This window comes from Cyrtonyx montezumae, unplaced genomic scaffold (assembly GCF_038088225.1).
Source record: "Cyrtonyx montezumae isolate F1298 unplaced genomic scaffold, pur_monq_1.0 scaffold_1, whole genome shotgun sequence".
Classification (NCBI taxonomy): domain Eukaryota; kingdom Metazoa; phylum Chordata; class Aves; order Galliformes; family Odontophoridae; genus Cyrtonyx; species Cyrtonyx montezumae.
Genome location: NW_027071825.1, coordinates 22564497 through 22592420, shown reverse-complemented (window position 1 = coordinate 22592420; position 27924 = coordinate 22564497). Strand labels below are relative to the sequence as shown.

The following is a 27924-nucleotide window of genomic DNA, read 5'->3' as shown; positions in this document are numbered from 1 at the left end:
GGGATCAAGCCTTACTTGCACATTCTGCCATTTTGCTGACATTCAAAGTTGTCAAACAAGCACTCGGGCGTGTTGCAGAACTCGTCACACTGCCCATTGAAAAGCATCCAGCAGCGCAGCGAGGCGGAGCAGTTGGCCCAAGGATCCTCCATTGTCAGGGAACAGTCGCCTCCATCCCACTGGCAGGCGTGAGTGTTACAGTCCTCATCACAATAGCCATCTCTTGCTTTTTCTGCACACTGGGAATCCAAACATCCTAGAGGCTCCTGGCTGGGATGTACGAGCTGCTCACACTGGCTGCCTTGGGCGTGATCCGGGCACTGACAGTAATAGTAAGGAGGCTGAGAGCGAGGGTGGCAGCTTCCACCATTGTGGCAGGGGGCACTGGCACAGCCTGTGTTGGTCTGGCATTCCTCTCCCATAGCCAGCCTCGGGCAGTAGCACCGTGGACCAGAGGATGTCTGGATGCACTGCTCGCCCTTCTTGCATTTCACTTGCCCACAGGTACTGTGGCTGCTGAATTCACATTTTGCCCCAGAATAACCCTAGGGGGAAAAAATAGGAAAATGGTGAGGCTCAAAACTGAAATTCTTCAAGCATTCTCAGGGCTGGAGGCAAGGTGTCCCACGCAAACTCATTCTCCACAGTCATTTTCTCACAGTACCTTTGGGTTCCAGTAGATAAACTGAAGGACGCGTGTGCAGTTTGGCCAAGGACACAATTTCAAGTACTACAGAGAAGAACCTCAGCCAACGCTGGCCTGGTGAAGCTAACGTGACCATAGCCAGAGGACTCCACAGCTGAGGCAGGTGATTCTGCTTCAGGACACAGCACTTACCGGAGGACACTGGCAGATGAACCCATCTGGCATATTGCTGGCAACAGCACAGGTACCCCCGTTCTGACAGGGCTTCCGGGGACACACATCGATGACACTCTCACAGTGACGACCTGTGATGTGGACACACAGAGAAATGAGCAGAGAAATACATGTGTGCACATCATAAAGCCATCACAGAGCAAAATGCGCATTAACGGACAACAGGACAAAGATTCCAATGAAGCTTTCCCCTTGGAAAAGGTAAAGCACATCTCTTCAGAGAACATACACTTCCTAAGTAACAGCTGGAGAAGGCACAACCCCAAAAACCCAAAGGGTTATCTCGAGACAGCTCATCTCATCTGCCTCCTTAACAACACACGACACAGCACTAAGACAATTTACAGCTGTCACCCTCAAATCCCCCAAGCACAGAGGCTGAAAGATGTTGAAGGTTTCCTGACATCTCTTTACTTTTAGGGAGACGTTTAATGAACCCAAATGCAAATCACTCTCTGAGTGAACAACCCCAGTGTCTCGCAGGGACAAGTGAATGCGTCGAATGTCTTCAGTACCAATCAGTGCTGGAAGTAACACAGGTGCCAAATCTGCCACAGCAAGGAATCCTGAGCACCTGTTAGGTCATTCATCTTACATATTGCATCTGATTTCCTGAGAGAAAATTATGCCTTAGGACCAGCATGAGTGAACAGGGTGAGCAAGCAGAGCCTCCCTATGCTCAGCAGCTGGACAGAGAGGTCCTGGCTGCATGGTCTGGAGTTTGCAGCAGCATCCAGAGGAAAGCTCCGGCGCCAGCACTGTAAAAGATGAGGATGACCTAAACATGACTTGGACCTCCCAGGAAAATATTAATAGAATTCTCCACACACGCACAGCCAGAACTGACTGCTCACAGACAGGAGCAGGCAGGGCAAGATGGCCCACAGAGACCTGGCATCCTATTAGTCACAAACCACAGCAAAGCCACCTCCATCTCCTCCTAGGCAGAAGGGTCAGTGTGGAATGTGCAGAAGACAAACGGCTAGAGGAAGAGACATTCTACCCCTCTGTGCCTAACATTTCCAGACAGACTTCATGTCTGAAACACAGCAGCTCTGCCTCCTCCCCCTAAGGAGCTGCAGGTCTGCACTCCCCACGCTGCAAGTTCCAACAACCCTTACACGAGAATCAGAAGCAACGTGAGGCACAAATCATAAAGAGAAGGGGCTTGTATTTAAGTCTAACTGTTAAGCTAATACCCTGCAGCAGTGTCCTTTTGTCAGCCTAGGTAATGCTTCCAAAAGCTAACACAAAATCAGTACATGCTCCTGTTATTTCTAAATTAGATGGAAAAACCTCAAAATCTTTAACTCTTAAGAAAGGAAAGTAAAAACTATTGGTAAAGCATGTAGAGAGGGTCACTGGTAAGCAGGGAAAGTGAAAGGTTTTAATGGAGGAAAACTGCATACACAAGAATTAAACTGACACACAAACTGGAAAGCTGAAAGTTAAGACACATCTGGAGGCTATTAGCTCAAACTTACACCCAGCAGGAGGCAGAAAGCAGAACAGCAGTAATACTGACAAAGAAGACGAGCAGACAGAGCTAGACATAAGTTTGTGTAGTGTGATTATTATTTTTTTGCAAAGCTGTGATTCAAATTGGGATTGTGAAAGGATCACATAAATAAGCTAGGAATGTACAGACTGTCCACGCATAGAGCATTCCATCCTGACCTCATCTCCAATGAAAGGAAGAGAAGGAGGGTTACAGAAGGAGGCCAAAAGCTAATTGTGGATATTATAATGCTGATTTATAGCGAAAATTCATATGCTGCTTTGCAAAAGAAAAAACCATGGTGAAGCTGACACATCAACAATTCTAATAACAGAAATGTGAAAATATGAAGGAGAGAAAAGTATCTGAAAGAAAAAATTGGCAGTCAAGAGTCTCAGGAGATTCTTTGTCTGAGACAATTCTGGAAGTCCAGTGTCTTAGATTTGTTTTGTTTTTTTTTCCCTAAAAAAAGAAAAGAAGTGAATTGAGACAGCATAGAGAAATAATCAGATATTGTAAAGGGAAGTGACTAAATAACATGACTGCCAGAGAGGGAAAGAACACCACTTTCCAAGATATCACTCTGAAATTGGAAGCACGTTTATGAATACTCACCAGTAAAAGCACTACGACAGACACACGTGTAATCATTTATCAGCTGAATGCAATCCAGACTTCCACGGGGGTTACAAGGATTAGAGAGGCACTCATTGATATCCCCCTCGCATCGCTCGCCCGCAAAGCCTGGGAGACACACGCAGCTATAGCCCCCAATCTGGTCAATGCACTGTCCTCCATTGAAGCAGCGGGGTGCTCCTGACTCTGAAATGCAGTCATCCACGTTCTCCTCACACAGGCGACCTGCCAGAACAGTACAAGGGGCAATCTGAGAACATGCTGTCATGGCCTCCTTCCCTATGGCGTTCAAGTTACATGAAACACAGTCCCAGGTATAAACAGGTAAAGGTCCCAGCTTAATGCAACCCATGCCTGCTGCAGACAGTGAGCCTCAGAGCTGACTTAAGAAGCATGTGGTTTAGATCCAGTCTGCTCTCGATGGCATGTCGTAGTGGTATTTAGCAGCTTTCATGCCTGACTTACTTTAGGGATATAATTAAAAACATAAAACCAAAACAAAAATGAAAGATACAGTCCATTTAGCCCTGTAACTGAACATAGAGAGCCCTGTGCTGTCCCTAGCAAGGCTGTAAGCTTCCAACCATTCATTTCACTTGGCGGTAACCCTGAAATTCAGCAAGGAGTATTTGTAGTAACGCCATCAACACAAGCCACAACAAACCAACTGAAAAGCAACTGTGATAAAACACAGATCCCTGGTCAGCATGCCATTCCTGCAGTTTGACTTCTAAGGACCTGCAGTAAACTACCAAAGCTGCTAGGGATGCCAGCTTCTCCCTCTCTGTATAGCTTTCCCCATGAAAAGGTCTGGTGCTAGCTCTGCCTTAGCCACACAATGTGATGGATATAAGGCAACAGAGAGGATAAGGTGAGCAAAGAGTTTTGTCTGTTAATACACAGTTGATTCATTCTCAGTACAAACAGTGGTTCACCTACATAAGGAAGATATGTGAAGCATTTATTTCGAACTAGACAGGGGAGAAAAGCTACGTCTTGACTGCTCTCATTACTTAATGGTGTCAATTCTATTTCCTTTTACTTAGGAAACCAAAATAAGTCACATCCAAAAAGTAAATCATGTCAACGAACAAAGACTTGGGAATTAAGAAGCCCACCCTGAAGCATGCAGAATCTTTCAAAGGTGGAGGGATACCTCTGTACATCACAAATCCTGGCAGTGCAGAAATTAGTACATAAATACATATATTGATGTAGAGATACAACAAACTTTGTTGTTGTTTTCTTCCCTTTAAAATGCAGGTCCAACTCACTAAGGATACATGATGATTTGGAATGAAATAAGTACTTATGCAGACTGGGGAGATGTGCTGACAGACACATTAAACTCAATGAATGCAATATGCATGTGCAGGAGGCGAATACTTCAGACTTCAAGTTTCCTTAGGGTATGAATAAAGATTTAGTTCTGTCTCATATGCATAAAGAGATTTTTGCCTACGTGATTTGCCTGCTAGGATTTTGCCTACATTGAGGCGACACCCTTCAGAAAGAAAAGCGAAGTTCAGAAGAATGTAACATCTTCTAACTGATCTCAGAAACAAGGTTTAAAGATCAAGCAAGTTAGAAAACATTTGCTGATGGGTAAAGATGTGCTCACTGCAACATTTCTGGCTGTGTCTAACTAGGACAATGTAAGGTGATATTTCAAGAAACATTATGTTGAGCAAGCTGTGGAAACACACTTGCTAAAAATCACCACTGTGTAAGATAGAATTTTTTAATTATTTATTTTTAAGAGCTGCTGTTAAAAGAGCCCCAACTTGCTGAAATACTTCAAATTAACCCACAGGTTCCACACTTCTTCTTCACAAAAGGTTCCAGGATAGAGCACAGCGCAGGGCCAACATTAAAACAAGGGCACAGGAAACGATGCAAGAACTACGCAAGCTTTTTGTATATTTCATAACTTAATTAAAAAAGAAACCTTGGATTTTCTGGAACAAAACAAAGTTGGGAGACATCTTAATAGCAATCTTGTCCATCCCCCTTGCCAAAGAGGGGTCATCTATTTCCAGAGAACAATGTCATGACCTATTCCTTTAAAAGAAAGGAAATAAAAAAAACCCAAACGAAACAAAAAAAAACCCAGCTCTAAAAGACAGAGATCCCATAGCCTAACAAATTTACATATTTGTTTTTAAAGGGAAAATATGCGTTCTCAGGGGATTCAGTGCACTTTGGGAACATTCTTCAAAGAAAATAATGGATTCCCTTTAGACTGCGTTAGGAAACAAGTCAGCAAGGAAAACTCATTCTTGTAACATTCATTTAATTGCTGAGTTCCATACCCCGAGTGCCTGGCGGACAGGAGCACTTGAAATGGTTGACAAGGTCTATACACGTCCCTCCATTCTGGCAGGGCTGAAACTGGCACTCATCCACTTCATATTCACAGTTGACACCCTGGTATCCAGGCACACACTATAGGATAAAAAGAAGCATGAATCATCTTTTTCTAACAGTTACATTAGCAGGCACCTGAGAAAGGCTGACAGACAAAGCAAGCCCTCAAACGGACAGATTATGACTTCCTTTGCTGCCATGCAAGTGATGGCAAGGGCTATACAGACTTCTCAACTGCACGATGCATGTCTGAATTGGAGTGACTCTTTCTGTAAAATATAGCAAGTAAACCCTCAAACTTCTTGGCATGGAGACCAGTTTGGAAGTTTTGACTTAAGGTTTATATAATCTTCTGAGTCTGTGCTTCCAAGGTGCTCTACCGTTCTCCAAAGCTTAAGAAATTCAACAGATCATGAGATTACGGTCTCCATTGCTCTTTGTAGGAGTTAGAAAGCAGCAGAAGGCATCCTCCACTCTGAAAGACAAGGGATATTTTGCCCACCCAGTACGGTGAATACAACATTCCTTTAATGCATTCTACATATATTTTAATACAAACCACGTCTCAGGCAAAAGAGCTCCATCCCCAAGAAGCTCTAATCCTACCAACCACACCTCCATACAAACGCACTTCTAGTTCAATTTTAAAATGTTTTTCTGGTGCCCTGCTTCTGCCACAGCTGAATTAAAAAATGCTGAAAGGTGGCTTTTATCCGCTCTGTGAATCTCTTCTACCACTTGCATGCCTTTCAGGCTCCTTTTGACACCTTTGCATTACAATGCCCTAAACACTGAGGGCGCTTCCTACTAAAGCACTGAGCATTACCTCGCACTGGTACCCGCCCAGATGATCCCGGCAGGTAGCACCATTCTGGCACGGGCTGGAGTCACACTCATCCAGCTGCTCCTCACAGTAGCTGCCAGTGTAACCCAAGCGGCACTGACAGCGGTGCGTGTTTCCCACATTGAGGCAATGACCGTTGTGCTGGCACAACTGATCTACTGTGATTCCTGAAACACAGTTAAATAAAGTGAGCAAGCATGTGAAACACATTTTCCATCAGCACTGGCAGCTCAGCCAGGAATGAACGTGGCTAGAAGCAGTGCACTGAGAACGTGAAAGTGAAAAACTGAAGAGTGACTCTTTAAATTACAGTGAGTCAGAACCACAGCTGGCTTCTGAAGGAAGTCACTGCTCTGTCTTATTTGGATCAACCATCAGCACCAACACTGGCACAGTTATTTGCACTGCTGTATTATTTCACCACTGGCAGGTAAATACACATCTCTGAAGTGTTAATGTTACAGTACAAAGGCTCAAGGTACCTAGAATGTCTGCAAAAAGTACTGCAGCTTGATACCTTTGTCCTTTGACAATGAATCTGTTTATTTGGATTTCCTTCAGCTGAAAATTGCATGACACTGCACTTAAGTCTGCCTTCCAAGTCACCTTCCAGGAAAAAAGTCACTTAAAAAACCAAACATACGCAGCATCTGAAGGATGAAATGATCACTGAGGAGTAACAGGGTACAGCCTTAGCTATAGCTGAAGTGGGTACTTAGCAGCCAGTATTTGCTGAGAAAATACTTTGAAGCATCAGAAGTTACAAGATGCCTTTTGTGCACAATGACAGCATGTCTTAAACCTGTCCTGCCTGGAATTTGGCAGAGAAGCGAACAGCCAGTGTATTTTTCAAAATGACAGACCACATATTACTGAAAGACTTTTGGTTGTTGTTTTCTTTTCCAGTTCCTCTTTCCTAATACATTTACGACAGAAGCAAGCTTCTTAAGTCAGAGGGAACCAAGAAAACCTTGAATCTTAACACAGCCTTACAGAATTTCCTAGCTTAGAAGTGACTGTGATGCACCTCCTAGAGGTAAAGCTCTCTGGAACTTTCAACACGTGTTGTGCCCACGGGTACATGAGGAAAGGGAGCACGGACTAATTATGGGATATGTTTTTGATTAAAGCAGAGAGGATGCTTATTTACCCCTTTGTGAAGCCGCCACTTGACAGGAGACATTGGGCACATCACAGTAAGCACCAGTCCAGCCAGAAGGACAGTCACATCGAGTCTGAGCTCCACTTTGGAAACATGTGCCTTTATTCTTACAGGGAGACTTACTGCACAGATCCATGGGTGTCTAGAGAGAAAAAAAAACAACATGATACATGGCAACATCAGTAGGAAACACTATCCAGAGCATCTGGAGTATAAGGCAAAGAAAATAAAAAGGCTCTGGTTCCAACAAGCATTGGAAAGAAAGGGACAGTACTTGCAAAGTCTAAGCTAGGTTCTTCGCTGGCAGTCCCAAGGGCTGGTTTGTCTAGAAAGGTGTAGATGTGCAGGGAAGCAAACCCCAGATGGCAGCATCATTTCATCAGTAAGGCGATCTTCACAGCTGCCATGCAGGGTTACCTGGCTGGCTGGGTTTGAGAAAACTCAGTTTTTATCTCAAACTAGCCTTCTATATAGCCTTCTATATATTCTATATAGCCTTCTAGCCTTCATTTCCACGTTAGTAGGAAACCTTCCAGCCACTAACAGTAACAACTGTCCTCTCCTCTCACAAACTCCCTCATCTTCAGTGTTTTTTCTTTTGAGAGTAATAGATGTGTTCCACGTTTTGATCTTTGTTTTTCCTTTATGTCATTAGATAATATATCTGCTTTAGATCTCAACTGCTCCAGCATAATCTCCCTGAATTTTTCCATGTTCTAAGATTTGACTGCAGCCCCAGAACTGTTTTATAAACTGACAACGGGCCAAGAGGGGAAAAATATACTGTTTTTCTTGATTCCTTCAATAAAAACAAACAGTATCCAAATAGAGACTGAAATTCTTAGTAAATCTTCATATGGAAGTGGAAAGGACTCAAAATAACTGTCTGACCTAATACAAACCAGCCACTAACCATCATTTCCTTTTTGAGCACTCAGTCTTCGAAGTAATACAGCTATTTGATTGATTTCAAGCTGGCTTGAGGGAAGGATGAGGTTTTTAAAGTGAGTAGCATTGAATTTTGGCTGCAAAATGCCATTTCAATCACAGAAAGTTCTGCTTTTCAGATGCAAAACTACAAAAACTAAAGGAGAAAAATCTGTGCTTTCACAGGCAACCAAAAAGAAACCTGGAATTAAGTTGTATCACATGCATTTCAGTGTGACAAACACCAAGCTTCTTGCTTCTGTAATGAGTAGCTGACTATTTTACATGCAAATTCCATAACTTATGAATCATTGTCTGATTCTGTCCTCCGTATTTAGCTTTGCTAATTAGGTCAAGCCAATTTTCCTCTAAGACAAGAATGACAGCGTCACTGTAATCTATAACTCTCTCCACAGCTTTCAGTAGTTGCAAGTTAAGAAAGCTCAGATTTCTTGTGCAAAATGAGTAACACGATATGATCGGGCTCCTCTGAGCGTAAAGCAAACAGGCTTTCTGAGAACCCACATTTAATTTGGGGACAGGAACATTAATCCTTTCCTCCAGTAAAAACAAAGCAAACCCAACAGAAGAGGAACTACCGAACTTCACAGCACTTTACGATCCCTCTCAATACTAATTCTGCCAGTGAGGTTTAAGTGGTGTGCCCAGAATGCATAATTAGGGCAGCGGAGGGGCTGCTTTCTTATATCACTTCATTACTTTGCATTCACTTCCTCCATTAGTAGCAGCCTTGACAATTTAATGTCTAGCAATGTACTTTGGGAAACGCACCTCCCCCACTGCCACTAAAATGCTTCCTCTTAACTACTGTGTTACAAAGGCATATTAGCACCGAAGCAAGTTTCAGAATCCTCACAGAATTCTCATGCTCTCCAGTAATTTCATACACACACTGCTGTTTTGTTCTGAAGTGGCAGCACTCGGACTTCTCGCAGAGAAAGCCAACACAGCGTTTGCTCTTCCAAAGTGAGACACAGTCTCAAATCATTCTTGCTATTTTGATAAGCATAGGAGAAGAAATGATTCTAGTTTGTAAAATGAAATAAGCACTGCGCTTCCACTGTAACAGGCCAAGTGGTACAGCTCAGATCCAACTATTTCTATACTTAGAACTGAGTATCGTGGCTGAAATGAGATGCATTAATTCTAAAAAAGAAACTGGAACGTTGACAAGATACCATTTTCCCATTTAATCTGTAACTCATCTCTTGCAGTTTCTTTGTATATCTGGCAAGCAGTCAAATTCACACGAGTCCTTAACAGGTACTAGTCACTCATTTACAGCGTGAGCTTGTGGCTTCTACACTCACTGTGGAAAACTAGATCACCTGAACCTGAGCACGCAAGTAAGGCTAGAGCTTCCTATGGAAGTTGTGAGCAGGACGTTCGCTCCAGTTACTGCCCTGAATCTTTTTCTGGCTACTTTTGTTGAGGGTAAAAATATATCCAATCAGCCTGGAAGAACTACAACCCTCTGTACAAAGGAGAGCAGTGAAATCAGTGCCCTGCTTATCACACTGATATTCTTCCATTCAAGTAGTAGCTTTTTTTCTACCCCCCCTCCATTTAAACACGGTGTTTTGTCTTAAATCAGGGCAGGTTTATGTTCAGACAAAATGCAGCTTGTTCAAGGCTAACAGCTGCTCCTCATTTAAGAAAAGTTATCCAGAAAGTTGTGTTGACGCCCTTTCTCAAAAATAAATATGCATTTTTCTCCATCTTACAAGCAGACACTTCCAGATTTCCAGAGATTTAAAAAGAGGCAACTACTCTGCTACAGAGAGACACTGGACTAAGTTTTCCTCAGGCTAAGAGGCTTACCAAAATAGAAGGAGAAACAGCACTTGCCATGTTTGGTACTTCACATCTAGACAGTAACTTCAACTGTTGAACAGTTCAAAAAACAGTTGGCTGTGCAGAACAGACATGAAATTGCCACCCACCTGGCAGTTCTTCCCTGTGTAACCCAAAGGACATATGCATCGGTATGTGCCTAGGCTGTCCACACAAGACCCTTTGTTCATGCAAGGATGTGAATCACACTCATTGATTTCCACGAGGCAGAAGGGCCCCGTAAAGCCCACTGGACACTGACAGGTAAAGGAATTGATCCCATCCATGCAGGTACCTCCATTGAAACAAGAGCTGCAAGAGAGTGAGAGCAAAAGGAAAATGAGACAAATGCAATTAGCTCTTAGCAAGAGATTGCACGAAAACATAACTGAAGAGACAGAACAGCAGACTACAGAACCATCTGTGCTCCAGCTAGTTTTTACTACAGAAACATAAACCAGATAAAGTAATGCAGCGGGGCTCTATTTTATTGTGTTTTACCTTGATGGGCAAAGAAAGTAAACCACGCTTTCAATGAGTCATTAGTGATGGAGTTAGCTTCTCATTTAAAGAAATCTTCCCAGCTTGTGCCACCACAGACAGTGCTGTACCAGGTATCTTGCTCAAACTGATAGGTTGTATACAAACTGCATTACAAATTCTAATTGCATTACAAATTACGAGAAGCAGAACAATTTGCCTTCTCTTTTTTATTATTTTTTACTTCAAAGGAATCAAAGGTACGTTTTCTCAAGGAAAAGCTTCATGTAACATGCAAAACACTAGCATGTTCTTTATTGAAATAATGTGAAAGTACTGGTACTTCTAAATCCCTTCCTCTTCTCACGAGAACCTTCCTTCAGCCCTTGATTTGTAAAACTACTCACATATGCACTGGCAGAATTCAGATCAAAGGAATTACCCCCCACAACCTTCTGATCATAAGAAATTCTGCCAGAGTACATGTCCTACACAGAAGTCACTGGGAAAATTAGCAGAAGTGAAGCCTCATGCAAAATTAGCTCCTCACAATTTTTTTCCTCTAAAGAAATGCCTGCCAGGAAACTCCTGCTCCTCTGAACATAAAGCTAGATCAGATTCAAGACTATCATTCTGATAAAAAGCAGAAAGCGAATTCCTGCTTGTTGTCTGTCTTGAGCACTGTGAAAGGGTGCTTTCCAAGGAGGAAGAGATGGAGTCATCTCCTTGAATTTTCAGTGCAAGTTTTAAGTACCTAAACTCTGACTGACATTAAATCAGAGACGTCGACGCCAGCCTACTAACAGAGCTGCTCTTCTGCCTCATGGACTGGATTTCATTTTAAAAGGAGAAAAACTGCCTTTAACATTCACAGCAGAACAAAAAAGCCAGAGAACTGTCAATCATTTGGCACGTTGCACTGAAATCAAGTACCCACCTCCAAAAGAAGATGGCACTCTTTGTCATAGGAAGTTTCTCACACAAGACAAGGAAGAATCATTTGAACCAAATTCAAATTAACCAACCATAATTGTGCTCTTAAGCATAGCTCAGTAAATTTTGGTTGAGAAGCTGCGACTGGCTGAGCTTGGCAGACCAGGTCAAATTGCCACATCCCTCACTTGTACCTGCAAGACTGGTTTCTGTCCTGACTGATAAGGAAAACAAAACCAAGATGAATCTCAAGGAAGAACCAGGCGTTCTGCTCTAGAGCACCCAACATACTTGATTAAACAACTGCTGGGCAAATTAAACACACCCTCATCAGTGACACAATCCTCTTCTTAAGCAAAAGATGTTAAGCTACTTCCTCCCCCACAACTTCAATTTTGTAAAAGATAGAAAAGATCTCTTCTTTGTGTACACAAAATGCATGAGAACAGCAAGAGCTTCACATGTAGGCACCTTATTTGTTTATTGTAACTAGACTAGAACACATTTTTTTAATTGTTTCAAGCTGTACTAGAAACTATTTCCATCTGAGAATGTGAAGTTACTTGTCTGAGTCCAAACGAAGCTTAAAATAAATACGCAGAAAGATGATGGATACATACATTTAACCCTCAGAGAGTTTTTGAAGCAAACCAACTCAGTAAGGACGAGCTACTGAGCATTTTAACTCTGTTCCCTACCTCTCCCTTAAAATTACCTCAGCTTTTAATCTCAGCACAGCTAACTCACATCCAGTTTTTGAGCATTAAAAGCTCTCTTGGATGATTAAGCTTTTCCAGTACAAAATCTGTGGATTCAGTGCTCCTCCTGGTTGCCTTCTCATAGCTTTTAGCTTCTGTTATTTGCAGTTAATATCTCAGCTCAGGGCTAATCTAACTTTCTGCCTTTCTAAGAGTTGGACACTGCTTCAATTTTTGCAGCTTTTCTATTTCTCAACACAGTAACTGTTCACAATCAATTGATTAATCTCCCTCTCCGTATAATAACGTCCTCACGCAAATACAAATTACTTATGTTTTATTAAGTTAGGATCTGTTATTGTCTGAACATTTATTAAACTGTCCTATTCCTCTTACAAGGGAACTAAGTTTCTAACTAGTCCTGCAAACAGAAGACTAACTCCAAGAGATAGTTGTCATCCAGCCGGTATCCTGCAGAAGATAAGCAAGTTTTGTTTGCATGTATCATAATTCTGTCTCAGCAACAAAATGCAGGAAAACAGATCCTCAGAAGCTGCTTCTTATTTCAGTAACAAAAATACATCTTGTGGCTTTCTAGAGCAGCAGCACCGTGAAGCTACCTCACCTCTCAGTGCATTCATCGATGTTGTTCTCACAGTTGGTTCCCTCAAATCCAGGCTGACACTTGCATGTATAGCTGTTGACATAGTGGGTGCACGTGCCTCCGTTCCTGCACGGTTCACTCAGACATTCATTGGTATCTGTTTGACATTTATCTCCATGAAATCCAGGTAGGCAGATGCACGAGAAAGAGTTTATCCCATCCACACATGAAGCTCCATTTTGGCAGGGATCTAAGATAGAAGCATTAACTTGGTGTTAAAATGGGTAACAGTAAAAAACCCAGGCCTATGGTAGTAACCTTTAGAAAAAGCACTGTCCAGAGGGTGTCAGATTACAAGCTTTTCTGAGACACTTGAAGAGATAACCCCAAAGCTTCACCAATAGTGAATTCACAAGGAGGTGTGGATCGAGACAAAGCTTCAGGACCTACAGGTTTATCTCCCAGGATTTGTTGAACCAAAAGCAACAAAACCAGCCCCAAAGTTTCTCATTTTAAAATTCAAGCCCTGCTCTTTTTCCAAATGCCTACCACTAAGAAAATAAAAACAGCCTGGTGACCTTTTTTCTTCCTTCTTTGTCCAGACACTCCTCAGCACATGTCTGGACACTCCTCAACGCATGGGAGAACTCGTGTGATTAATTCTAAGGATGCAAGTAACCCAGTCAAATCAAACGTGTATATGAAAATTAGTACATGTATGAGTACCTTCTGCATAATTAAGTGCTTGGCATTCTTCCCAGTATCAAAGGCTGACAGAGGAAAGGCTGTTTAGGAAAAGCCCAAAATTTCAGACTCAACCTTGGTTTCTCCTCACCTCTGCAACTCTTAGCATTTTCTTTATTGCTTTCAAAATCTTTTTATTTGTGCACGGTCTGTTTTTCGATCTAAGCTACTGCATTCCTTCCACTTCCACAAGCACCAATCTGTCATCACTCACTAGTTTCTTTTCTTGCTTTGCTCCCTCTACTTTAAGAACCACAACCCTATGGCAGATAACTGCCTCAGAAGTCAGCTTCCTTTTCTAGTCAGGCTTCTCCAGTCTAAAAACTTGCATGTGTAAAGGCAGAGAGGGAAATGGGAGGAGGGAAGAAAAGAGGTTACTTGAGCAGTTTTTGTGATCTTAAGACTATCCTCAAGTACTACTAAATACAAACTTTAAAATGCTAATAAACTCAGCCAAAAATTTGCAGTTCAACACAAGTGCGAGATCATTCTGTTCGCTGGTAAATGAAGAAAACAGATGTGAAAGGTAATTAAAGCTCATTTATTGACTGAGAAATGTGTTCACATGATAAAAATTTGTGCTCTAAGACAGACACCTGCATTCATTTAAAGGTCATCTGACTACTGCAGAGAAAAAGCACGCTCAAAGCAAGACCCCTGGCAGCTGTAAAATGTTGTGTCTGTGGCAGCCAGCCACTTATGACTGAAGCCAAAATTAATGTTCCGTGCCACACATCTACTGACAGAAAAAGGAGACTAGAGTATCAGCTTTTCAATAAGTTCTTGTTATTGGAGGGTTTATTTGCTTCATAGATTAAAGACACTTGGCTCAAGCCATGGAAGGTTTTTGTTATGCTAAATGAAATCAGCTGCAGCAGTAATTTGAAATTCCTCTTCAACCTCATGGGTGTGCTACACAACAGACAACACTGGATCAATCTCAACTCTGAGATCTTCCAGCTGTTAAAGTAGGAATGATGAACACTTAAAACGTTTGCATCTCCAGACATCCACATAAAACACCCATATAAAACTGAACAGGGAAAGCCACAACTTTGCTGGCTTCAGTAAATGAAGCTTTGGATTAATGCACCAGTGCCATTTTTTGTCTCTATCTGTTTTCTCAGAAAGAGGCAAGGAGAAGCTCAGGCAAAGCCACAAGTCTTAGAAATTCTTCCAGCAGTGCTGCTCTGGGGCTCTCTCACAGTAACTTTTACTCGTGTGCTGGTATGGATCTTTCTCCATAGTACTCACAAATGCAGTATTTTTCAATGCAAAACATGACTTTCACACCTAAAGTCTTTGGTTTCTTTTTAGACTATTCCAATAAAAGCTAGAGTTATTCTTTTTTCCTTGCTTGTATTTTTTAATTTTCCAAAAGGCAGCCAATCAGAAAAAAAAAACAACATTGTGAATGACTCCAAGGTTTGATAAAGCACTTCACAATAGTATCAGATGAGGTTTTAAACACAGGACACTTTTCAGGAGATTGACTTTATCTGATGACGATACTGAAATATGGCAACAAGAAAAAGAAGTGAGTATGTGCTTGTTTCCCTTGTATACAGCACTGTTAAGGGCTTGAAATGAACAACTGCTCTCTTAAACAATTTCAAGAGTCATCATGGTACAGCTCTATTCTGGAATAAAGTGCCTTCCTGCTGCTTAATTTGCTTCCAAATATGGACTAACTGGAACAGCAACAGGACCCACTCTTCCCAGAACATTAATGTCAGACAAATACATTTCAGGAAGGAATGCTCTGTCTCAGATTCCCACCACACCTCAATCAAGCTTACCTTTGAAATACAGATAAGGTCTGCAATGCTACTTTATGTATTAAAATTTCAGGCAAACACCATTATTCATTTAACAGTGCTACTTATAAAGTATGGAAATAATAAGGATCGGTTCAAGTTAAAAAATTTGAAAACTAGTCCTATTATCAGTTAGAATATATTCTCAGCACCTAAATGTAATGGATTTTGTCTGTCTTACACATGTAAGTATTACAAGGCTGAGGTTTTGAGATGGCTGGGCTTTTTTTCCTTCTTGGTAAGAGCTTACAAAGGAACTTTTGAGTACCTGTTGAAGAGCAGAGCAAAATCATTTCTAAGTTAAAGGAGGAATTGGGGCAATCTGCTAATACTCACTGGACAGACAGTCATCAATGTTACTGTCACAGTCTTCTCCAGTGAAGCCTGGACGACATTCACACAGGTAACTGCCTTGAATATTATGGCACAAAGCATGATTTTTGCAGGGCTTTGAGAGACACTCATCAATATCCACTGTACATCTCTCCCCTGAAAAACAGAGAGTCCAGAATGAAGACCTCCCATTAAGACAATGGTCAAAAGGCTTGATGCCAAGGCTGCTCAGTGCTGGAAGTACTGTATGCTCCCCAACCACATTACCTTCCCAGCCAGGGGCACACTGGCAGGTGTAGCCTTCGGAATCAGGAGATTCTTGGCAAATTCCTGAGTTCTCACAGGGGTCAGGGGAACACGGTGCAACCACTACTTGGCAGTTCACACCTGGAGTGCAGAAGGGGAAAAAAACAGGAGAACATACTGTGCTTTTCAGAAGAATGAAAAAAAAAAGAGTCTGCAACCTGCATGATTATCCTACACAGCAGGGGATGACGTTTCCACATTTGAAAAATCTTAGCAGAAGAAAGAGATTGCAATACTCCCGACAGGCTCAGCAGATAGACATGGTAATTTCAACTAAGCTAATGTGAAGGAAGTGAGAGGAATACAAACTCACTGCACCGAGCCATAGAGGGGCACTGGAAAGCCAAAGGCTGTGCAATTCCAGCCTATGAAATATGAAGCCTTCAACCCTGCTTGCAGAGAACACACAGTGAGAAAGATATAAACATGCAGCTACTACTGCTTTGGTCCTCTTTAGTACCTTTCCCCATTGCTATTCTGATTACATCTTTTTATTTGCTCCTCTTCTTGTTTTACACTACCCTTACACAACCCAGTTCTAGCATTCCCTTCTTTCTTTGTTGTTTTTCTGTAAAGCTATTGCTAAGTCTTGAGCTCTTTTTGCAATCTCTTTATCCACCAGGCAAAATTTTTAGACAGTGCCCCTACCAAGCATAACTTTTTCATTAAAAGATTATCTTCTCACTTTCAGGTGAGCTGCACATTAAATAGATTGTTGCCTATGCAACATACATATCTTGTGGAATAAGATGAACTCACCACTTCACTGCAAGCTTAGATGCTTTCAGGCAACAATTACTGTATTATGAATATTTTATCTCTTTTAAGTACTTTTCCTGGACTTGGATAGCTTCAAGAAAATATTAACCTTCCAAATAACCTTAATCCCCCATTGAACTGTTTCTACACTTAGGAAAATTGATATCATTTGGATGGCATTAAACTTCCAAAAATGTCCCTTAAATTCCCAGTGGATTTATATAGCTTATAAACATCAGTTCGATTTTCTTATAAAGTAAATTAAACTGAATTCCAATCAGGCCTCTTCTTAGTAGGTTCAAAGAAGGCTTAAGTACAGCCTTAAAAAGCATTCTATACTGTTGTATCACATCTGTATTCAACTGTAATTCACTTAATATAACCACAACATTTTCCTTCTCAATTCCTATTTCCACCAAGTTTAATGAAAATAACAGAATGACATTAGAAGTACAATGAAGTGAAAATGAAAAGAACAAAACTCTCTGAATTTTCACCTTTGAATCCTTTCCTACAGGTACATCTATATCCATTCAGCAGATCCTCACAAGTTCCTCCGTTCTGGCATGGGTTTGATTTACATTCATTCCCTTCTGTTGAACAGTAATCTCCTATCCAGCCTGGGTCACAGACACACTTGTACCTTCAAAGGCAAAAGCAACAGAAATCTGAGAACATTTTGAAATGACTTGTCTTCGCTCCAAAATACTGAAAATAGTCCACCCCTAGAAACACTCTCCTCCTGTTAACAGTTTCCACAAAGCACTTAGACAGCAATACGCTTCTCTTTTGGTAAGACCATCTCAACACATTTTAAAAGGGAAAAAAATCACGAACAGTGGAGAGGAAAAGTAGGCTCCAATGATGAGTATGCTAATTTAATACAAAGTAGTGGTTACAAATGAAAACAGGTGGTTAGGAGCAGCAGCAATTTACTCCACTGCGTTTCAAAATCTGAAGTAGAGCAGCACTCCACCCACGTGACACAGAACCAAAGTCTTTCTCAATCACTCTGGACTCCAGCCACACAAAATGTATGCTGACCTCCTTCTTCATCATGCAGACAACACTTACTTTATCTCACACCAAGTACAAGGTGTACACGGGCATAAACAAGAACACAAGTGACTGATGATGAACAATTCTATTTTTCAAGTTTACCTGAAGGCTGAACTCAACATAAAGGCATTCTTCCTGTCAGCTCCAAAAAAAGTGCTGAATCCTGACCTACAGAGCTAACAGCAGTGGCAAAACCTTTCCTTGCCAAGTGCTGACAACACTTTCCAGGACACAACATACATGGGAGCCACTACTACCCCTGGACCAATTAGGGAGCTTCACAACTATGACCCCATCCCTCCCTCCACTTGTCAGCTTCATAGCCCCTGTGCTCCCAGAGCCCACGTCATTCATTCATCACGGATTCATCCCTAACAAAAAGAGGTCTTGATTCAAGGCTCATGAAGTGAGCATTTGGTCTTTCTGGATGGGATGACTCAGCAACAACTGCTGCCATCAGAATGGCCAGAAAAAGCTCTCCTTTCTTGTCTCAGGCACGTAACAGTGTGACTAAAGCTGAATAAATCTGCCTTGCATATGCTGTTCTAAGACAATCACTGCTCAACAATAAATCTCCTAATTTTGAGAAAGCTGCTAGAAGAAACAGAGGCAACTGCATTCCATTGGTGTACCAACTTTAACAGGATGCCTTGCTCAGAACAAACAAACAAAACACCAACCATTACCTTTTCCTCTAAAAACAGATGACTCAGATGGAGGGCACGAACTTCTCGTTTTTACCTTCTCGACTTTTCAACCTGAGCTCCCTTTCCAAGCCTTGAAGTACTACCTTTCTATAGTATCTCCCATGATTGGTTGTTACACCAAAATTTCCCCACCTGATCTTCCAACACTGCTCTGCCTCCTAGTTTTTTGAATTATCTGCTTGTTCAAGCAGAGTATACGGGTAGCAATAATGGCTCTATTCACAAGCACACCTTCAACACTCAATATTTTAGACTTTGAAGGAGTAACTATCTGCTGCTTTCCAACAGACCTGTTTGGAACCATTTCTTTATTTTAATTGCATTCGCTCTATTAGATGGAACAACTGAACTCCCCTTTTTGATGGCACCCGTTCAGGGCAGAACAATTCATGCTGAGACAGCACAGAGGGCAGCTGGTGAATAAAGATCTACACCTTACTGTGATTATTTCACAGGCAACAACCAAGTTTGCATTTTAATGTGAGAAATTAAAAGTCAGAAACCTCTAGTCCAGACAGAACTCAGACTGGTGGGGGGGGGAAGTATAAAAGGCAGCAGATACATCTGATGTAACAGTAAGAACTTACCCGCTAACAATGTGTGTGCAGTTGCCATGTACACAGGGATTACTAAGGCAGCCATCTGCCTGTGACTGACAGTGAGGATGATGGTAACCTTCGGGACACACGCACCGAAAGCTGTTGACTTCATTTATACATGTTCCACCATTATTACAGGGGTTGGATGCACATTCGTCAATATCCACATTACAGCGCGGGCCTAAAAAATACAAACCAAGCCAAAACATTCCTTATTAAGATGTTGTTCTTTTAAGAACATTTGCCCTGTAAGTCTGTAAGATCACAAGGTTGAGACAGCTCTGTGAAGCTGATGCAGTGGTACAGATCTTGCATGCTGGAAGTGGCTTTAATGGAAGTGTTTCTGAAACACACGGAATGTTGAGCATTAAGTGTTGTTTTCCAGGTGCAGAAACAAGTATTTAGAAACCACTCAAGAATCTCATCAGAGCTGCACTGAAAAATCAGTAATTAATATTCATTAGAAAGCAAAAATCACTCAACTGCATTGTGTTTGGAGCAAACCCCTTGAGCCCCACTTGTCAAAGCCCTTCTCCTCTGTGCTAATATTACCTACCCTCTGAACAACCAATGCTGCCACACCATCTGCAGTAAATATAGGTCTTGTGGTTTATTGCGTAAAAGGAACTCTAAGTAACACCGTATCCTGTTTTGCCTGCCTCTCCTTACAGTGTGTGCCAGAACTGCAAAATCCTTTAAGTACTGACCATAACACTGTGTGAGGCTGGAAAGCTAAACAGAACAAGTACTGAGGTTGAAAAATATTTCTGATATATAGGAAGGATGAAGTATTAAGACCCCAGGCGAGGCCAGCTCTTTAAACACTAGAAGAGGTCTATTAACATTTCTGAATCACTTCAACAGATAACAGTAAGAAAACCAGTCGGATAACAAAAATAGTATGCCATGGTGGCTGACAACTATCACCATGACATAGTCAATGGAAGAAAGAAGCTTTAGAAGTTTAAAAGATGCCAAGAGAAACACAAAAAAAACCACATTAAACCTCTTAGCACTGCTTCTAATGCATTTCAGATCAATCCTAATTAGAATCATTCAGAAATAAACAGTAAGCAGACACAATGAGAAAAGTGTCACAAACTGTACCAACCTCTTCACAATTATTTTATGAGCACATTATCCTATATGTCTCAAAATGTATTAAGTCCATTATGAACAGTGTTGAGATGTGCTTCAGTCATCAGAACCAGTCAGTCCTGATGCAGACCTACAGTTCTAAGCATGGATTTAAATGTGCATAGAAGCTTCTTGTTTTCAATTGTCTTGTTTTCACAATTTTACACTATTTAGAAGAGGAAACAGCAGAGATCACATAATGAAACAGAAGCACTGCAAAAAGTGGGTTATTGAGTTGGAAACCATGTGGAGAGCAGTGACTTAATGCTTTGCTTCTGCTGAAGGAGAAATATTCTTTGTGGTCCAAGCCCAAGGCACAGCCTAATCCAACACCTGTCCACACTGTTCACAGTCTGCGTCTCTGGAAAGAAGCTGTGAATAATAAACCAAAGTCACATGGTTTTATTTGTTATAAAATCGAGAACTATGAATTAGATGTAATTACCTAACAAGAATGGCATCTCACAGCACAGATTAGGTCATATCTCTACTTGGTGTAACTCGCTGTAATGTAAGTCACTGAGATTCAAAGATTAGAAGGATCTACTGAGATATTAACTGAATCCCTCACAGCTGGTATGCAAAGAACAGCTTCCTTTGCTAACAGGATAACTACCTTCAAAACAACTTAAAGCTATCAGGTAGCTGGCTTTACCTGTAAATCCAGGTTTGCAAGCACAATTGTAGCGATTAATGCCATCAATGCAGTCCCCGTGGACACATGGGTTACTTGCACAGTCATCGAAGTTATTCTCACAGTTCACTCCTGGAAAAAAAAAAGTTAAAGGAATAAGAAGGTCAAATCTGAACAAGATGGACACCACAAACCCATTCCCTGGAAATAGCCAAATTAAGAACCCCACCTACTACAAAGTTACACGGGCAATTTTAAACAAAAGAATAAGTCATTTTGATCAACATATATATTTTTTTCTTCAGGACATGTATCTGATCAAATTTTGAGGTGTAAAGAGGAGGTGAGCCATTTCAAGACTATTTGCAGTACATGTGAGAGTTAGACAGTTCACACAAACACAGGAAAATGCAGCAGCCAAAATTAACGTGAAGGTGACAGTTTCTTTAGGCTCCTTATAATAAGCTTATTCGACATACAAATTCAGCACACACCAGAGGAGACATAAGATATAATCAAGTCTTGAATTCTGTTACAATCCAATCCCTCTACTTGTCCCTTATGTACCTGAAGTGCCCAGCAAACAGTTGCATTGGTAGCCATTCACCAAGTCAATGCAGCGCCCTTGATGGAGGCAAGGATTGCTGTGGCATTCATTGATCTGCTCACTGCATATGGCACCCATGTAGCCAGGATTGCATATACACGTGTAGGAATCAATTCCATCTTGACATTCACCGTGGTGGCACGGATCAGGATCACAGTTGTTGATGTTCTCCTCACACAGAACACCAGTAAAACCTAAGGAAAAACGGCCAACAACAGTAATTAACAGGTACAATGCTGCAGTGAATATAATGCAAACAAGGGAAGTATCATACTAAGAAAGTTAGCAAATGGGTGGACAGAACACCAAGGGTAACTGGGCACCTCAACTGCTGGCCATTTTCCAGCCCTGAAAAACAACAGACCCTTCCACTGCTCACAGAACAACATCTTGAAAGGAGAAACCTGGCATCAGAAGAGTTACCCTCGTTATATTCCGAACAGTAGCAGGGAGAGGAAAAACCATGCACCTCCACAAAATATTTACTTGCATCAATATAAACTACCTGAAGGGTCTCTCCTGTCATTATTTCCTCTACACAACACCAAGGAATTTCACTTTTTCAGTACACAAAATTACTGCAAAGATGCTGCAGAAACCTTCCCAAGGGAACTCTCTTGGCTCATGTCACAGTTTCTACAGCTCTGCTTATTGGAAAGTCTCTTGTTCCTCTCATTGGGAAACTTTTCAATAACTCCAATCAACCACCAACTGCAAATTCGTGAAAGACTGCATGCAATCTCCTCTTCAGTTAGGAGCAATGAAACAAGCATTAATTTGGCCCGTTTCATTCTGCTTCAGCTGGGAAACATCCTGAGCAAGAGAAGACAGAATTCGCTCATGAGAAAGGCTAAAAAAAAAATAAAAATAAAAATCAGGAAGATAAGAACAGCAAACAGCTCCCTCAAGGGCCCTGTTTTCCCATGATGGAACAGAGCTATATGAAACAGGGACAATTTAAAATAATTGATTTCACAGATGATGTTTTGAAGCCACAGCTCATGCTGCCTTCCAGCAACTGGAGATAGGGCAGGCAGAACTTCAAACTTCAGACACAAACTGGAGACTGATACAAACCGAGCTGCAGGGAATTTCAACAGCTGAAGAGTGATTCTCACCTGAGTATAACAAGTGGATCCCCATTTTTCATAGAGGTTTGTGGCTAGTTCTCTGGTCAAACATACCAGGTGACGGCTAACATTTCCAAGTTCTGCGAACGTATGCATGGATGAATGGGTGTGGAAGTAGGTGGGGAGAGGGAAGGGAAGCTAGTTAGAGAGATGGATATAAAAAGATGTTAGGGAAGGAAGAAAACCAAACCGATAAGAGAACGAATAGTGGCAAAAAAAAAAAAGAAAGAGGACAGAGGGAAGAGGAAAGGCCTAAGACAACTCAAGAAAAAAAAAAAGCCATGATCTACCACTGGGAAGGAGAAGTGGAATAATGCCAGAAGGGAAAGAAAAGACAAAAAGCAAGCAGTAAATAGAGCTATCTGTACAGCATTTGGCCAAACATTTTGCAGTTTTCAATCAGTTCTGCAGCTGGCGAACACCATTCAGGGAACACATATCACTCAATATGAGATTAATAAAGCAAGAACACATTCAAACATTATTTTCCAGTAACTGACCTGCCCCAATGATGAATTCCATATTTCAGTCTTAGAAAGCTGTCAATATTAAATATTATACTTAGCATACATTTGTTTAATTAAAAAAAAAATTACCTTCCTCCCACTGTAGCTCAGCTGAACTACGTATTTCTCAACCTCTTAACTGAACATACCTTAATGATGCACAACTTCCACTCCCTCTTGGTAGACAGATTAGGAAAAAAAAACAAAAAACAACACCTGAACACAGAATGTGAGAATTTCTCAGAGAGGACAGAAAAAAGTCCCAGTACAGAGACACTTTCAGTCAAAGCACCAACCAATTTACTAAGAGCTGCTGCTTAAGTAACATATCCATTTGGTTGCTTTCAGGCTGTTTCTTGACTATGCACCACGTGCCAGCACGGCACTAGAAACCTTCCTTTCTCATCTGGGAAAGAGGATCTCTCTGTACTGACATGGTTCCCAGTAGTTCAGAGCCCAAATTCAGAACAGGTTTTCTGAAACACAGCTCTGCATGCTGACAGACACTACACGATCCCAAACTCTGCAGTAAGCTCTGCAATGGATTAATAGTTCAGCTCTGCACTCTCAGGGATTGAAAGCAACCAGACCTCATGCTCGCTTGAGAAAGACCTTTGAACAGAAATCCTAAGTTTAGCAAGAACTTGGGATTTTTCTTCTTTTTCTTTTTTTTTTTTTTTTTTTTTTGCAAATGTCAACTTTTCTGTCATGTGCCAGAAACAGAAAGAAAATCCTGACAATAGTTATTTCTCTCCTGATTAGAACTACTTTACTCCCTACTTCCAACCAGTTGTTTCTTCGTGGACTTTGGGTAAGGGGGGAGGTTGTTTCAGGCTGATTTCAGCTGTATTCTGTACAGGGCAGAATAAATTACTGAAGTTAAATGAATTTGCCTTAACAATTTGGTTACTGGAATGATTCAAAAGAAGAAAAATTGCACATAAATCTAACCAAGCTGACAAAACATTTCCAGGACAGAGGCAGTTCAGGAGTTTTCAGCTACTTCCATAATGGAAGAGCTAAAGTCGGTCTGAATCCTCATCACGAACAACTCCACTTAGCATTAACTGAAAGCAACCAAAAGCTGCTCCTCACTGAGAACTAAGGTATAACAGCTTTGAACTGCTCACATCCTCAAATTTGATGTAAAAAATGTAAAGAATTACAGATAAAAATACATCTACATCACTCCTAGTGGCTCAAAGACAAGAAAATTCTGTAATTAAACTTGACACTTCCAAATGTGCAATCGATCAAGCAGTAAAGGAATTCAGTGCATTAAAAAAAGACTTCAGTTCCATCCACAGCTGTCAAAGTTCCTGTATGAACTTTAACAAATAAATTACATTATTGCAGGCAGCTGTGTGTTATCTCTTTCAATGGGCATGATTTTTACTGCACTTTTGTCTTTCAGTTTTGCTATAGCCTCAAGCAACAGAAATCAAAATACACAGGAGTACTGCTCTGTCAACCTCTTGTTCTTGAACTGTATACTATACAATCCAACTTGTAAGAAAGAAAAGAAAGCCACAAATGTAAGGCTTCACACTGTTAATTTTCTATTCAAGGATTTCATAGTCAATACAGAAGAAGCCTCTTGGGAAGCAAGAGATGGGGCTGAAAGAGGAAAGCCTGAAATCCCAGCAACCATGAACTCACTGCTGTCACAAGTGAAAGGGTTACTGCATTTAATTCTATTCTCTGCTGCAAAGGAGCAGAATAGAGCTACAAAACAAACAAGAAGTGTTTCTGAGAAAGAAAGAACACCGACACTCCTTTGACCACTCCTTTTTGTACTTAAGTTACATGCAATCTTCAGTTCAGGGGCTCTGAACACAAGACTAACCTGTGGCACACTGGCACTCGTAGCCATTGGGATGGTCAATGCACTTGGCTCCATTGAGACATGGTGTGCTGGAGCAGTCATCTATATCAATCTGACACACTGCACCACTGAATCCTGAAAGGTAGAATGATAGTGACAATTCAGAGGCAACTGGAAACATTTAATCTAAACAGCTGTATTATCAGGAATTATTTAGTAGCAAATCCTTAAAAACACCCAAATCTAAGCTCCAGAAATCTGAACTCAATTGCATCATTAAACACACACACCACACCCTGGCTCTCCATTCAACCCACCAACTAAACACAGTTTCTATTCCCCAGGACAGGGAAGCCTCAGCTTGAAAACAGAGATGGCCAAGTCGAACAGAAATAAAACACATGGAGCACAAGCAGCAGCTGCTGCTGACCAGCAGCATACCTGCCTTTAAAACTGAGAGGCCACCAATGAAAACTTTCCAGTTATCAAGACTGGAATTAACTTAATATTGAATATTAATGCACACTTTACTAGAGCCTTCAGACTGGAATTACTACAGCAGCATGGAATGTGGTATAAAGCAGCACCGTATCTTTCTACGCACTTCTTGAAATAGGCAAACCATCAACAGGTTATGTCACACAACACAGGTTCTGAGGCACTTAAACAAAAAATCAAAATTCCAGGAATGTTTCTAGCAGGAAGGAGCCAAATGAAGAATGGAATCTGAGCTAGAACATCATTACTCAATAAGAAGGAATGCAAAACAGGCTCTTAGTGAGTATCTTCCGATGTCAAAAATTCTTGTGAGCCACCAGGAAGATAATGGATGTTTACTTTATAGCTAACATTGATCCTGCGGCTCAGCATTTGTCTTTCTATTCTAATAAAGTGAAGACACAATCTGCTTCCCTCCTCGTGCATGCAACACAAGCTATACTAATAGAAATATGGCTTCTACCTAAAAACCTATAAAAAGAAGCATGCAGACACTCTGATTTTATAATGTGTTTAGCATTACTTAAGTACCTCTCACTGTGATATCCACAACAATGCAAGTTCTTGCTGCAGTCAACGCTTCACAGTGAGATATCCAACTATTTCTCAACACTTATCCAGTTAAGGGCACGATCCCACTGCCAAACAATACACGCCTCTATTCCAACTTACCAATTACTGCAACTAACTCCAACAGATGCTGCACCAAGGCTACAGAAACTCCCAAGAAACACTGCCTGCAGCCTTTCTCTGGTTATCTAACGAGTTCTTGGTAAGGCGAAGCAGGAAAAGCTTCCAGAAATAAGTACTCACCAGGAGGACAGACACAGAGGAACCGGTTTACTTTATCAAGACACTCTCCGTTGTTCACACAGGGATTACTCAGACACTCATCAATATCCTCTTCACAGTGAACACCTTTAAAACCTATTACAAAAATAACGTAAGAGCAGACAGAAGGCTTTAGAAAGCATCCCCAGCAGTGTAACTTTTATTAGTTCTGAAAGCTTAAAGTTAGTTTTGTTTTGTTGCAGTAAAGTATGTGGTTTGGACAGGAACTGTGAGGGGAGAGGTACGTTTCCTGGTATGCTTTCACCAGAGGTGAAAATGGATGCTGAGCGTGTGTGAATCTGTAACGGGACAATTTTGTGTTGAATTTACAGCCAGTGTTTTCTTTTATCTGATGAGAAGAGACCACGTTTTGCCACCTCAATCTATTTGAGTACACACCCACATAAGGCAAAAGGCAATGAAACGATCACAGCGGGCAGCTAAAAAGCCTCAAACAAATGACAGAATAAAGAAAAATGCTAAGAAAAGTAAAATAACTGGGACTAGAGTTCCACCTTTCACAGCAGATTTGACACGAATAAAACTTTATTCCAGTTTTCATGATATTAAATTATCACCTGCAGGGGTCACAATTCTGTCATTATACCTCACACAGCTGTCCAACTGGCAACATGCACTTTTTTTTTTACCACTTTCTTTCAGAAAAGCAAAATAGTAGACTACATAGGTCACTGCTATGCTGGATGTGTTCATTTTGGACAAGCACAGTGTCAACTGACCAACTTTTTTAGTTGGATTTTTTTTTTCAGATCAGAGGAAGCTTGCATTATTTGGGGTAATTTAAGAAGGAAAATACAAGAAACCAAACAACAATTTTATCCAAAAACATCACATACACGTCTCAAAATACAATGCACCTCCTTTGCTTCCACAAACAAAAGTTTCTGTACACACATTTTACTGGGGACAGTAACAAGTATGTTCACACTGCAGGCTGGTGGACTGCCTTCCTTCATGGGTGTAGAGATTGGCTTCTCTGTCAGTCCCCTAATTATTTTCTCTCTCCCCACACAAATGCCAAGCCCGTCTGGCTGGAGCCACCACAGAAAGCACTTCCAACGTTTAATTTAGCCTCATCCCATTGCAATTTCATGTTCCACCTCAGCGGAGTTGGCAACCTTCCCTGTGCTCTTCTTTCTGATTTTTTTCACCTTTTCTGGAAGCCCCTTCCCAGTCAGAAACTCCCCTCACCTGGCATACAGAGACACGTGAATCCTCCAATTTTATCCAGGCAGGTGGCATCGTTTTGGCATGGATTAGAATGGCATTCGTTGATGTCCATTTCACAGCGAGGTCCTGTGTAGCCCTTCAAACACTCACAGTGAAAAGAGCCTTCTGTGTTTACACATTTCCCAGCATGTTCACACGGATTGCTGTTTGCTGCAAGAAAGATCAGCGTGTGTGGCAAAACCTTTCCTCTGACCAGGAAAGCCACAGCACCCTTTATTAGTCATGGTCTTTTCCAGTGGTCACCCCTTCCTAGCAAGTAATACAGGGCAAAGGACTGTTCACCCCAACCAGGAAAGGC

The 27924-nt window shown here is 41.3% G+C and overlaps 1 protein-coding gene across 3 annotated transcripts in view; it reads right to left on the bottom strand.

Moving 5' to 3' along the window:
* Positions 1-27924, bottom strand: part of NOTCH2 (notch receptor 2) — a 79186-nt gene that overhangs the window by 11969 nt on the left and 39293 nt on the right. For 2 of the 3 annotated variants that reach the window (XM_065743746.1, XM_065743756.1), the window contains exons 8-24: positions 27588-27776; positions 26358-26471; positions 25068-25181; positions 21546-21779; positions 21000-21110; positions 19196-19388; positions 17340-17485; positions 16045-16164; positions 15781-15933; positions 12905-13133; positions 10279-10480; positions 7376-7529; positions 6208-6392; positions 5327-5459; positions 2994-3239; positions 839-951; positions 16-545 (exon numbers count right to left, since the gene is read on the bottom strand). In XM_065743746.1, the coding sequence (XP_065599818.1) occupies positions 16-545; positions 839-951; positions 2994-3239; positions 5327-5459; positions 6208-6392; positions 7376-7529; positions 10279-10480; positions 12905-13133; positions 15781-15933; positions 16045-16164; positions 17340-17485; positions 19196-19388; positions 21000-21110; positions 21546-21779; positions 25068-25181; positions 26358-26471; positions 27588-27776 (3166 nt within the window). Of the gene's footprint in view, positions 1-15; positions 546-838; positions 952-2993; positions 3240-5326; positions 5460-6207; positions 6393-7375; positions 7530-10278; positions 10481-12904; positions 13134-15780; positions 15934-16044; positions 16165-17339; positions 17486-19195; positions 19389-20999; positions 21111-21545; positions 21780-22976; positions 23398-25067; positions 25182-26357; positions 26472-27587; positions 27777-27924 lie in introns of those variants that run through there. The other variant, XM_065743764.1, reaches the window with a different exon arrangement.